The 12,930-nt window shown below is 39.5% G+C and overlaps 1 protein-coding gene across 3 annotated transcripts in view; it reads right to left on the reverse strand.

Moving 5' to 3' along the window:
• Positions 1-12,930, reverse strand: part of PPEF1 (protein phosphatase with EF-hand domain 1) — a 104,081-nt gene that overhangs the window by 28,705 nt on the left and 62,446 nt on the right. For all 3 annotated transcript variants that reach the window (XM_024569881.3, XM_045203314.2, XM_071220303.1), the window contains 3 exons: positions 12,617-12,663; positions 3,507-3,673; positions 574-610 (listed from right to left, as the gene is read on the reverse strand). In XM_024569881.3, the coding sequence (XP_024425649.1) occupies positions 574-610; positions 3,507-3,673; positions 12,617-12,663 (251 nt within the window). The remainder of the gene's footprint in view (positions 1-573; positions 611-3,506; positions 3,674-12,616; positions 12,664-12,930) is intronic.

Raw genomic sequence — 12,930 nt, forward strand, 5'->3', positions numbered from 1 at the left:
ATAGTAAATGACTTGCCTTTCATATGTAAACCAATCAGTCAAGAGCCCACCCCCCCTGACCACCTCTTTTATGGGGCTAAAATTACTCAAACTAGCAAACCCTAAATAAGCTTACACTGTCTCTCCAATTCTCCCCAAGGAAACTACAATAAACACACTCCCTCTCTCACTCCTTCTGTCTTCTGCCCAAGCTTGGTGCTCCCCACTGGGGCCCCCCCAATGTGGTGTGCTGTGCCTCCTGTTTCCAGGAAACTGTGAATAAAAACCTCTTCCTTTAGGACAGCTACTTTCATTTCTCCATGTTTTACCATACCTGGGTAAAAAAAAAAAAAACAAAACCCAGGTACTTTTAAAACAAAGGAATAGGTTGTTTCTATGCTGAAATGTACAAAAGTCACAATGAAAAAACTTGCTTTAGTCCAGGAAAATAATTAAGCCTCTACCATGGCCAGGGCTTCCTTTTATCAGTATGCATTCTGACTAGTTCACCCATCACCCTTCCTGAAGGCTCGCTCCTTTTTCACTTTTCCGTATAGACAGCAAAGAGAATTTTTTTTAAAGTATGAGTCTTACCTTATATTTACTCAAGACTTCTTTTGTGAAGCCATACCTGGAAAAAATGGGATTTATACTATTTAATTAAATGTTGATATAACTCCTACTCATGTGAGTCATGTAAAAAGGGGAAGCCTTGACATCTCACTATCATAAATGTCAATAACTTAAGAAACTAGACTTTAGTGGGAACTGACTATTACTTACCCAAGTGTTTGCTAGGCATGATGGTAAAGAACAAAAGCAGCCAATGACTTCATTCCTATCCTCAAGGAGCTTGTAGAATAGTTGGGGAAAGAAAATAAATTCTCGTGAAACAGTCACGAGACAACTTAAAAAATACGTGGTAAGCATAGGTTGTATCAATGCTGTAAGTATTCAGAGAAGAAGCTGTGTGAGAGAATACTTTTAGTTTAGATAGAATTTCTCAGACCACTTTTATAGTAAATGAATGATAGTGAGAGGAAAAAAGACTGAACAGAGATAAAGAAAAGCCTAGAAGATAAACAAGTTGGCTCTTTATAGACTCTCTGATACACTTCATGTAATGGTATTGAAGGTTTTAATAGAAAGTGTCAGGAATTTTAAGCCTGAATAGCAGTTGCTAAGGGATATCTAATGATGGGATTTTTTTTAAAACTACTTTTCTTTGCCTTAGCATAATAGCACATACCCTTAATACCCAAAATAGTAAAGTTGGAACACAACACACTCCAGGTTTCTATGCAAATCATGTCATGTCAGGCTTGTATAGTATAACATTATGTTCTCTGGGATGAATTCAGTCCTATGCTCACCAAAGGTGTCTGTGTTCTTAAATCCAATGGACACTTTGCAGTTCTCATCTTTCTTGCCCTTTCTAAAACACTAAATACAGTTGACTACACAGTCTTTTTGGAAAACTTAACTTCTCTTGGATTGACTGACAGTAAACTCTCCTGGTTTTCCTCCTACCTTTCTAGCTAGTGTGAGTCTCCTTTGCAAGTTCTCCTCTACCAAGCCTTAAATGTTGGGAGTTTCTTCAGATTCTGTCCCAGGCCCTATTCGCCCTTCACTTTCTCCCTTGACAACATCATCCTTGCCCAGGGCTTCAGTTACTATCTATGTGCCAATACTACAGGACAATGCTCCAAGCTACACTTCATTTCTGAGCTTGGGACATGTATACGCAACTGCCTACTCAGCAGCACCCCAAATGAACTTTCCTCAAACTGAACCCATCATTCTCTTATCCCAACTTTCTCCTCTTTTTATGTTCCCAATATCAGTGAATGATGCTATGTACCGCCAAACTCAAGCCAAGAATCTGGAGATCACCCTTGACTCTCTCCTCTTTCAAGTCCCTCATACTATGTTACCAAACCTTAAATCACCATTTCCTAAACTCCTCTTAAATCTACATACTTCTTTTCATCTCCATCCCCATCACCCTAGTCTAAGTGAAAATCCATCATCTACTGGTTCTTAACTGGCCTCCCCACATACAATTCTTACCCCTCTCCAAATTACTATTCCTGCTGCATTTTAAAACAAACTTTATGATACTCTCCAATGATTTTCTGTTGTCTTCACAAGCAAAGCAAAATTCCTTTGCACAATTTGACCATTTCTTATGTCTGCAGCACTATGAGACACCATCCTGTCCCTCAGTCTACTGAACTTCTTTCAAGTCTAAAAAGTCTGGTGTTAAGCTCTGCATAAGTTGTTCCCTCACTGTGAAACACCATGGCCTTCTCTTCATTACCTAATTCATTCTTCATGGCTCAGGCTAATGCCATACTTCTGTGGAAGAACCTTCTGACATCCCTCAGGCAGGTTGGATCCCCCACCTTACAAACTCATTGCACTTGAAAAACCTGCTCAATATGTGTTCTGCCTGCTAGATGTAAACTCTATGAGGGAAGGGGCATGTCTCTTTCATTAACCATTGTAGGCACTAAATAAATATGATTGGCTAAATGAATAAATGAAAGGATAAAAGGCATGCCCAAATATAAGTATTTAGCTATACTACATATAATGGGCCTCTGATAATAGTCTTGGGATTTTTTTCTTCATAGTCTTAGTATTTACTTCCATACTTAAGAATTAGAATTAAAACTCTGTACTGTGACCAGGTGCCAAAACTGCACCAAAGACGAAACTGATCAATTGCTGAACTTTGATCAAGGCACCCAAAAGCCCAGAACCAAAAACATGAAACATGCCATGCCTTCTACTGCCCTAGGGCAAACTGGCTCCTGTTTTCTGTAAAACAAGAAACAACAACAAAAAAGGAAACAAGAAAAAGAAAAGGAGGAGGAGAACAGGAGGTAGAAGAGGAGGAAGAAGAAAAATAAAAAAGGGAAAGGGGAACATGTATCACCTACTGGGCCTTTCAGCGAAAATTGGTAAATCATTTAATCAATCTTTATTCCTCAAATCTCCAGTGAGTCAGATAGTTGAAATGCTATGTTACACCTGTTCTCAAATATGTTTATGAACAACTGTGCTGGAAGCAATTACCATGTGATAAAAAATGTACACATTAGTGAAAAACACACTACTAGTTTCTGAAACAACACATGAGACAAGCCAAAAGGGTAGCAACAGAATGATCCCATCTAAGCCTGTTTACAGAACCTACCACACCTTCAAACCTGACCTAACACATCTATCTAGCACTCAATTTGCACTGTGAAGGGTGAGTATGGGAGGATGAGAAAGAACATAATAGAAGGAAGAAGGAAGAACAGAACTGGAAGAAAATATAGGAAGGGGACTTCAGAACAATGTATACTCACTCAGTAGAAGATTGGGGGTTGTAAAAAGGGGTCTTCATTGAGATCTTCCTTGAGATTCCTCTCATCCCTACTTCTCTACACTCACCTCTAACTCTTTGCTAGGAACTAAACGTGATAGAATTTTCCAAAATGCGGGGGGAAAAGAGGACATCTAAAGGCCTAGGTTACCTCATGTTCATTAAAAAATCTTCATGGTTTCCTCTGTTCAAACACAGGTCATCGCTATAGAGAAGAAAACTCACACACAAGATCATTAAGATCTCAATGGAATTTTTTCCTCGGTCTACAAAATCACCATTAAAAACATATGGGTTGGATGACGAAGGGAGGCCATTCTGTGGAAGGAGGAGAGGGGAGAAAAACAAGCAGTTAAAAAAATGTATTTTTAAAGTAAGGCTTTGTACTTAATGTCCCTGTGACCATGAAGAAAGAAGCTGAGTCAGTACTCCCATTGGGAAAAAGTTGATCAGTTGCTTGAGTCAGTTTACTCTTTCAGGGCAGGCATCTCCTGCAAGGGACATTGGAAGTAAAGAATTAGCTTGACGGGAAGATAATGGTGGGGGGGCAGGGGATGAGGATTGCTCATTCTACCCACCATCTATTATGAGTTTTCTGTGAAAGGAGCTGATCTTTGTCCTATCAAAAATGGCTACTCTCTTCTCCTCCTTTTCCCTGGAAAAGAGGGAAACTTCTAAGGGGCCCTATGTTTAACTACTCTGGGCTATGTGTGAGCCCCTCAAATTGCACAAAGGGGATGGATGACACTATACCCCTCCCTCCCCAGATCAAATAAGAGAATGGATACAAAGTGCCCAGAAACGTGTAAGGCACTGTGTAACTGACCAGGGCTGACACACCACCGGTACACTCTGAGACAATCGCACTAAGTATTGATAGCTGGTGTGTTCTTTCTCACTGCTCACTGACCAGGCCATATTAGTTGTTAAATATTTTGATCATCACTCCCGAATATGAGATAATACTTTTAAAAACAGTGTTAGCATGAAAAATAACTGGGATCAGGACAAAGGTCTGGTCTTTATAAGAACTATTGATTCCTTTACTTCTGTGCTACTCAATTCTAAGACAAAACAAACATGTCATACCTACCAGGCCTGGTAGAGAAATGGTTAAGTGCACCTGTATTGCATAGTTAGATACACTCAAATGCTTAAAAAATACATTACAAAGACAAAATGTAAGTACTCTCTTATTACTTTACACTCACTCTCCTAGTACTTATATACATTTTGTTCATATCAATATAACAGAAATAGTTGAAGAAATAATACAGGTTACAACATATAACTTAGGGATTCCAGAAATCACTATGCAATGAACATATTCTGAAGGCAACTGAAAACAAACAAGCAATCAGTGGTATAGTGTTCTAGGCCAGAAATAAGAAGACTTATTCTCTAGCCCAGCTCCTCTATTACCCATGTGTCCTCAGGCAAGTTATTTAATCTTTATGAGCTGTAAGTTTCTTCATCTGTAAAATGGGGATGATAACCTCCATACTTACCACATGGGACTACTTTTGAACTCAAGTGAGGCTGTGTGGATAAAATTGCACGAAAACCATAAAGCAGCATATAAATTGAGAGATTCATTTTGTTATGACCTTTGTATTATTTTGAATTTTAAGACCCCATTATTTTACATTTTTTATACATTTATTTATGTAACTTTATTCACACTGGACTTAGACAGCATGAGTCAGTTGCAAAAATATTGGCTACTGCTCATCAAACCTTCAAGAAAAAGTGAAGGTTTCCACATCTCTGATACTCTTCCTTCCCCCAGTCTGGGATGAGTAAGCTGGAGAAGTCTGAGGAGTGCTGGAGGCTACAGGCTCCGCTGGGATGTCCAGGCCCGAAGAGGGCTAGAGGAGCAGCAGCAGAGAGCCCTGGGGTGAGAACATGGAAGAACTGGTCCTGAGGGGGGCCTGTGGATCCCTTGATTAAGGGGAGACCTTGTCTCAGAGCATGTGTGTGGTCCTGGTTGGGGGAGAGGGAGCTGGATCTTACTAGGAAACCATAATATCAAAATTTGAGACAAGTATTCAACAGTCTAAAATTATATGTATTATTTTTGGATGGTAAACATGTTTTCAACTGTGATGACAAATTTTCTTTTATTAGAACTTCTCATCTCCAGTTAAGCCAAACTTTGTTTTATAGGTATTTCATCTCTGCCATAAGCAAAGAATAATGAATTTCTTTATCAAACCTAAATTTAAGCTGAAAATAATAATGGTCAACTAGGCCATCCAGTTTATACACGATGCTTGACAACCAATGAGTTTTAACCTTTTCAAAAAGTCATACACATCGTCAAAAGCCTGAGATTTGTGATAATGAAGATCATTCAATTGAGTATATCACAGTCTCTGAAAGTGATTCCAAAAGGAGTCCTAAATGTGTATACTGAATGCCTGTACATGTTGAGCTTTTTACATCAACCGCTTCAAAGAGGGCAACATTCATTTGGATGTATAAGATCTGCCCTGTTGGTCCAGGATTAGTCATATTACTTTATATAGTCTGAGTCAAATACATTTTAGTCTTAGAATAATAGGGAACTGGAAAACAGGTAAGAGGATGAAGAGTAAGTCTCTGGGAACATAAGTCTTTGGAATATTTAGGCTTCTGGTTACTGAGATTTCTCTGGGTTTCCTTCAAAGAAGCAAAACCTGCTGCTATACCCTATCCTTCACTCAGTTACAGTAAACCAAACTCTCTGGCGTATTCTGTAGCTCATATACAATAAACCATCTCTGACATGGAAATGAAGTTGATAAATATAGAAAACTCAGGGTAATCACAACTCTGAACAGCACTCAGATGACCTGTGGGGGATGGGGAGGGACAACAGACTGCAGTTAATTAACTTGAATAGAGACACACAAGACATTTCCCCAAATTGTCACCTATTTCCTACTGAAGCATTTTATAACAGACATCTAGAAGGTATCTCAATTTTTGTGCACATTTTCCTCAAGGCACATCATACAATAACCTCTGGACATCAACTCCACATTTTATTTCCATTTTTATATCTTTTACGAATCCTATTTCAGAGGTCTGTTCTGCTTGCAACATACTGCCTTAATCTCAAAAGGAAAAGAATTGATTACTGTGGCAGTATGAAGCCTGTCAGTGATAGAAAACAGGAAAATATTTAATGAACTTCTCAACTGGAAACTCACAGGCATGGGGGTGGAGGACAGAAGGGAAGAGAGAAAGAAAAAAGGAAAAAAACAAGATGGCATGGCTTCCAATGGGCGGCATCAATATGACACTCACAGGGTGAAGAGCTAATTAGCTTTTCTCTGTCCATGCGCATCTCTGTTTCAGCTTTAGGAGGTCTCCACTCACAGCATGAATTTAACAAAATAATTTGCCAATACTTGATCTAAAATTTCAAGCTTTGTTTTCAGTGAGGAAAACTGCCTTGCAATGTTAGCAAGGCTAAGGCTCTGAATAAAGTATTTCAAATTGGTCACTCTAATTAAGCCAAAGTGGCTGACTTAAATTAACCTGTTCATAAAATAATCGAAAAATATGGCTTAACTAATGCTATGTAAACTGCTTCACTTGAAGACACTGGAGTCATATAAGGTTGAGCTGCCCTTTTAGCACAGGTCTGTCATGGCTGTGTGTCACCCAGAGGAAAGAATTCTTTTCAAACCCAGATAGGAATGTGATCTGAAAATGTCTGGCTTAGTGTCAAGGTGCTTAAATGATACAATTTTTAAGAACAACCAAATATGAAAGAAGCCAACATCTCAAAACAAACAATTAAGAACAATCATTAGTGTGAATCTCATCATTTATTGCAGTACACCACAAAATGTGTGTGAGAATAAAATATTTGCCAATCCTCTAAAACTTTCCTTCATGACTTAGGCACTTATTAATTACTAAAACTCTTTGAAGGGACTGTCTTAAATGTCACCTCCTCCAGGAAGTCTCCCATGAGGTTAGGTGCTCCTCCAACGTACTCCCTTGGAGCCTCATGCTTATCCCAATTATAAAGCGTCCCACCCCAGAACTGTCCTATTGCTTTATTAGTTGACCTTCCTTCACTAAAATATGATGTCTTTGGAGCTAAAAACAGTGTCTCAGTCATCCTGTATCACCAACCTTGCCAGAGTACCTCATTCATAATAGGTGTTTAATACACATACATAAAATGAACTTCATATTCATCTTTGTATCACTACAGTTTATATAGTACCTTGTACACTGTAAGGACCACATAAAAACTACTGAATGAATAAATTAGTGGGCAGATACACTTTTACATATGATTTGGATAACAACAGAAGTCTATTGTTACACCAACCACTTGAATGAGAAGGGTAATATGGCCAGGCATCTCGGGGGACCCTATGTTATAACTCTTCCTCTCAGGCTATGCCCTTGGTTGGCCTTGGGCCAGCCCCAGCCCTGCAGCCTACTCATCCTATACTGTATAAAAGAACTGATGAGAGCAAAACACCAACTGAAAGATGAGTTACAATTTTGCCTGAATTCAAAGCCTGAGGTTTTCCTAATTTCTATTTTGGGTTGATGGAGAAGAATAAGTTACTCAGAGCGTAATATAAACTTGGTCATTTATAGCTCCAAAATTCTCCAACAGGACGTAGTTTGCCAAACTATTCCCTGCCATTCAAGTTCAATCAGAACTTGAATAAAATAAAAATGATTTTAATAATAAAACACAGGTAAGTTGACAATTTTAATAAATTAAATAATAAATAAATAATAAATTAAACAAGGATCGGTGAAAGCATGATCACTGGCTGCTTCTAAACAGAAGACAGCTAGCCCATGGCTGACACTGGGGCAGTTCAATCCTGTGTGCTCCTGTGAATGAATGAACCAGAGGAAAGCACCGCATACAGAGCATTACAGGTAATCGGGATTAACACGTTGTTGGTGCGTTGAGTATCACAGTGAGAATCAGCCACCATCACAGAAACTACCATTTCCTGAAGCAAGCAAGCGATTGCTTGGGTCATAGCACCTGTTGTAATCCCTGTGCAGGCAACCTTTGTATCTGATGCCAAAAAGAGAATCTACCCCTCCCCACCTTTCTCCTCATTTTAAGATGTTCTTCTTTCCCTCCTCATCTCCTTTCCTGGCCCATTACTCTTCTCTCAACTATCTTATTTTATTTTTATGTTTGCTAAGACCCAATAATGATACTCACTCACACTGTAAGCATTGCTGAAATGAATTTTCCAGATCACTGAAACTCCTTTAAAAGCTAGAATACATTTTAAAATTACCTGATCCACTTTGGCTGGGAGTTTTAAAAATATACCACTTGTTTCTTTACATCTTAACACAGCGTACACCTTAGAACCTGAAACCTTCTTGACCTTGCAGGCACATCAAGCTAAGCATGCCCTCATACCCCTCTGGAAACTATACAGATGGCTCTTCCTTCTACACAAAACCCCAGACTCTCAAAGATTACTACTTCATTTTCTGTCTCATTTTTAAGAGTTCTAGATCTTCTCTTACCGTCAGGAAGATCTTTACATCGCAGTCATTTTATCTTACTTTTGCCTTTCCCCTCCCACTCCCTAATCTGTTAGGGAAAGGGGGGTGCGGGGGGGTGCGGATTGTGCAGAGCCAGGCTAGGAAACTTGCAGGCAATGTGTCAGATCAGGTTTTACTGATATATATATATTCACTGCTCTTTGAGTAAAAGCCTAGGATCTCTCCTGTGAGTAAAGTACATTGGATTTGTGACAATAATTTCAACAGCTCAGAGACCCTTTTTACTTAATTCTAGGTTTCTGTTGAAGTGATAAGTGAAGATAAAAAATAAGTAAAGTAGATGAGAGTTTCACCTATGGATGGGTCAGGTATCACTGTCATTTGCATTAATGTAAAACCATTGTTTCCAGAACAGTTTGTATTCATGGTTTAGGTAGCACTATGCCCTACACTCTGCCATCTACCATCATTCCTCATTTAGACTTCAGATTAAAAAATGACAAAGAAGCTCTGACTGATGTGACTCAGTTGCTTGTACTTCATCCCACAAAGTAAAAGGCTGCTGGTTCGATTCCCAGTCAGGGTCCACGTCTGAGTTGTAGGTTTGGTCCCTGGTTGGGGCGCGTATGAGAGGCAAGTGGTTGATGTTTCTCTCTCACATCGAGGCTTCCCTCCCTCTCTTTCTCTTTCCCTTCCCCTCTCTCTAAAAATAAATAAATAAAATCTTAAAAAATGAGAAAGAAAAAGGCAGAATGCTGACTTTTTTTTTTTATACATTAGAGATCATCAAACAGCATAGCTTCCTGAGCCATCTCTGTCCTGCCCTTTTCCTTCTCAGCCTTGGACTTAGGACACTCACTGACTGTAAGCTAAGTGACTCACCATGATCACAAGCACACGAGGTCATTCCTCTTTCTCAGACACCACTAACTACACCATCTTTTCAGTTTCATAAAGGGGCACATGGCTGTCATCAAGGTCTTTTCCCTCAGTTTCTCCTTTTAAATCAAGTGATTTCAAGATTCTGGTGCATGTGGTTTAATCCACATCTGAGGTGCATTTTACCTGCTTCTCACTCAAACCTGCTAAAATTCTAATTCATGGCTCCTGCAGACTTCTGCTTTCCAAACAATGCCCCTCACTTGCCTCTACCCAAATCTACCCCAGACAATAGTGCCCACCCTTTCATCACTGGGCTTTCAATCTCTACTTCCTGAACACTGTCACTGGTTAACTCTCAAAATATTTCTTGCTCTCATGTGAATGCTATGTTTTCACCTTTAGTTCTTTTTATAGTACTTCTTACCACCCACCTCCTCCTGTTCAATCTTTACATTAGCACCTTCCAGTTTTATACGTTCCATATAGTTTTCATTTTCCTTTTTATTGTATTTTTTCTATTACCATTTAGTCCCCTTATACCCCCTCCCACCGGCAGTCACCACACGGATGTCCATGTCCATGAGTCCTTTTTCCTTTTTGCTCAACCCCTCCTCTCCAACCCCCTCCCCACCCCGAGCTGTCAGCCTGCTCTCAATCTATGAGTCTGTCTCTATTTTGCTTGTTAGTTCCGTTTTTCATTAGATTCCATGTTTCATATAGTTTTGCCAATGGAATTAAAGGAACACGTTAGAATTCTTTTTTTCATGTCTGCTCCAGAGTCCTTTCCCTTATCACACCTTAATATCTTTGACTACGTCTCAAGAAATTTTCTAAATGTCTTGAAACTCATTTTTCCCATTTAATTTACTCAACTATTTTCCCTTTTATGTATTTCCCAAAACCTCTAGAAAAATAATGACCAGATTTTCTGTTGTGGTTATTCCCTACATACTTCTGCTCCCTCCTCCTTCCTCAGGTTGTAACTGTCAACAATAGCAGGACTGAACTTTTGAACATTTATATGGTGCTATGTAGAGTTATGCAAATCCTATTCACCAAACTGTGCAACTCCTTGGTGTCCTCTCACCAGTCTATCATTTCTACCTTTCCCACAGCTTTCCAGTTTGGCTAGTAGAATCCCCATTTCATGGTAAATAAACTCCCTTCTGCCTTGAACTCATTTGGAAAGACTTCACTCTGGAAACCTGGGCCTCCCTTAAAGATGCTGAAGGGAAAGGAGTCATTCTTCCACAGGATGGACACCTCAGGGTCAGGTGTGGGGAAGGTCTACTCGCTCCTCAGAGCCAGTAAAACACCAACACTTTGCCAGCCTTAGGTAAAATCCTCTCCTTCCAGGCCCATGACCTGTGACTAAACTTCCTTCCCCTGCTCTCCATCTGTCAGTCCTGTCACAATCTCATTTAATATGCCTGCTTTCCATGTCCTTGACCTTCTCATGTCCACTATCCTCTTTCACTTACTTCAGCTACCCACATTCTGGACATCACCTTGAACTCATTCATCCTTTAAGATTACTCCCCTTGCAACTTCCCACCCAGCCTGCTTCCTAAGGTCCTCATCCCAGTCCGCCTGCTCCCTGACCTCTGAGAACATGTCAATCCGTCAATATTCCCATTTCTCCCAGTGGACTGGCCCATCCTGGCTTCTCTTCCTTCCCTGCTCAGGTTGGATTCAGCAGCTGATCTCTAGCGCTGCTCTTTCACCAGCACTCTCAGCTCCCTACCAGCAAACCTTTGGCTGGACTTCCTGATACTAACCCATTACCTGGGCAGCCTCCTATTTCCTCTGTGCTAGCTCCATTCATCCACTCCTGGTTTGGCCTCCTCCATTTCCTTCCAAACTTCCATTCCAAACAAATGACATGGAAACCTTTCATTTCTAGCATAAATAAGTACTTAAAAATGCTTTTGGATATTTATGTAATTTTATTCACAAGACAACCTCTTATGAGGTGAAAGCTCAAGAATGTTGTGGCCAAAAGAAAAAAAATTAAGGTTTATAAAGTTATGTGGCTTACTCAAGCTCTCACAGTCTCCAAAGAGTAGAACTGATTGGCCATCATAATAATGAGAATATATTTTATTTCAGCCCATTGGAGATACCGATGCTGTGCCGAATTATTCAACATGCTAGTTGTGGGGATGACACATTAATCAAAGAGAGATAAAGGGGTACCACTGTGAAGGCAGGGGTCACCTCAGGATCAGTTTTCTACATGCAGTCACCCCAGAAGCAAACATTCAGTTGACAACTGCTGGCTCAGAGAGAGAAATGATTCAACCCAAGAGATGTAGAGAAACTCCATGTAGACCAAGATGCTCTGTACCCTCTGCATGGGATCACACCCCGAGACCGAACAAATGAAGAGGAGTCGCGGCACTGGAAAAGTAACTGAGCCCAGCAAAGCTGAACTGGGTAGAGAAGAGAGCAATTTGGAACTTACTGTGGGGAATTCCTTTCACACATAATTAGTGTGCATTAAAAGAGAAGACATATATAATGTGTTCATTTCTGAATAAAATAAAATAGACTGCTCCCCTCCCCATTCTGTGCCATCTACATATTTACAATGTAAAAAAGACCATAAATACAATTGGGTACAAATCCTAAGGGCTATACAGATAACAATAATATTGAACAAAGAGGTAAATTAAATTTAAATATTTTTAATGAAATATGTGTAAGAAAAACTCAGAAGATATCTCTCTACAAGTCTTTCAGCTTCTTGCAAAAAAAAAAAAAACCCTGTTATAGTACATCTGTATTTGTACATATCCCTAAAAAAACTACTATTGTTATCTGCTTTAGGATTGCCCTCCCCCAACAAAAATGCAAATATTTAGCAAAATAACCACTTACCTTGGAAAAGATCAAAAGGAGATCATCTAATTTTCCATGCAAATCACCTGGAGTACAAATGAAAATGATTCTTTAGTAGGAAATAAGAAAATGCCAGTTTTTGTTACAGAATTTTAAAACTGAAATATTGCTAATATACTCCAAGCATTCTTGGGGCATTGGGTTTTTATCCTATGATTATATTAATTCAACAATTTGTTTCCATAGCACTCTATGGAAGCTTTGTCCCCTTTTCTATAGGGGACAGCACCTAATATTGAAATTACCTATTCACTCCTGCCATTTACACAGTGCTTACCTTACTCTGTGCCAAG

Source organism: Desmodus rotundus, chromosome X (assembly GCF_022682495.2).
Source record: "Desmodus rotundus isolate HL8 chromosome X, HLdesRot8A.1, whole genome shotgun sequence".
NCBI lineage: Eukaryota > Metazoa > Chordata > Mammalia > Chiroptera > Phyllostomidae > Desmodus > Desmodus rotundus.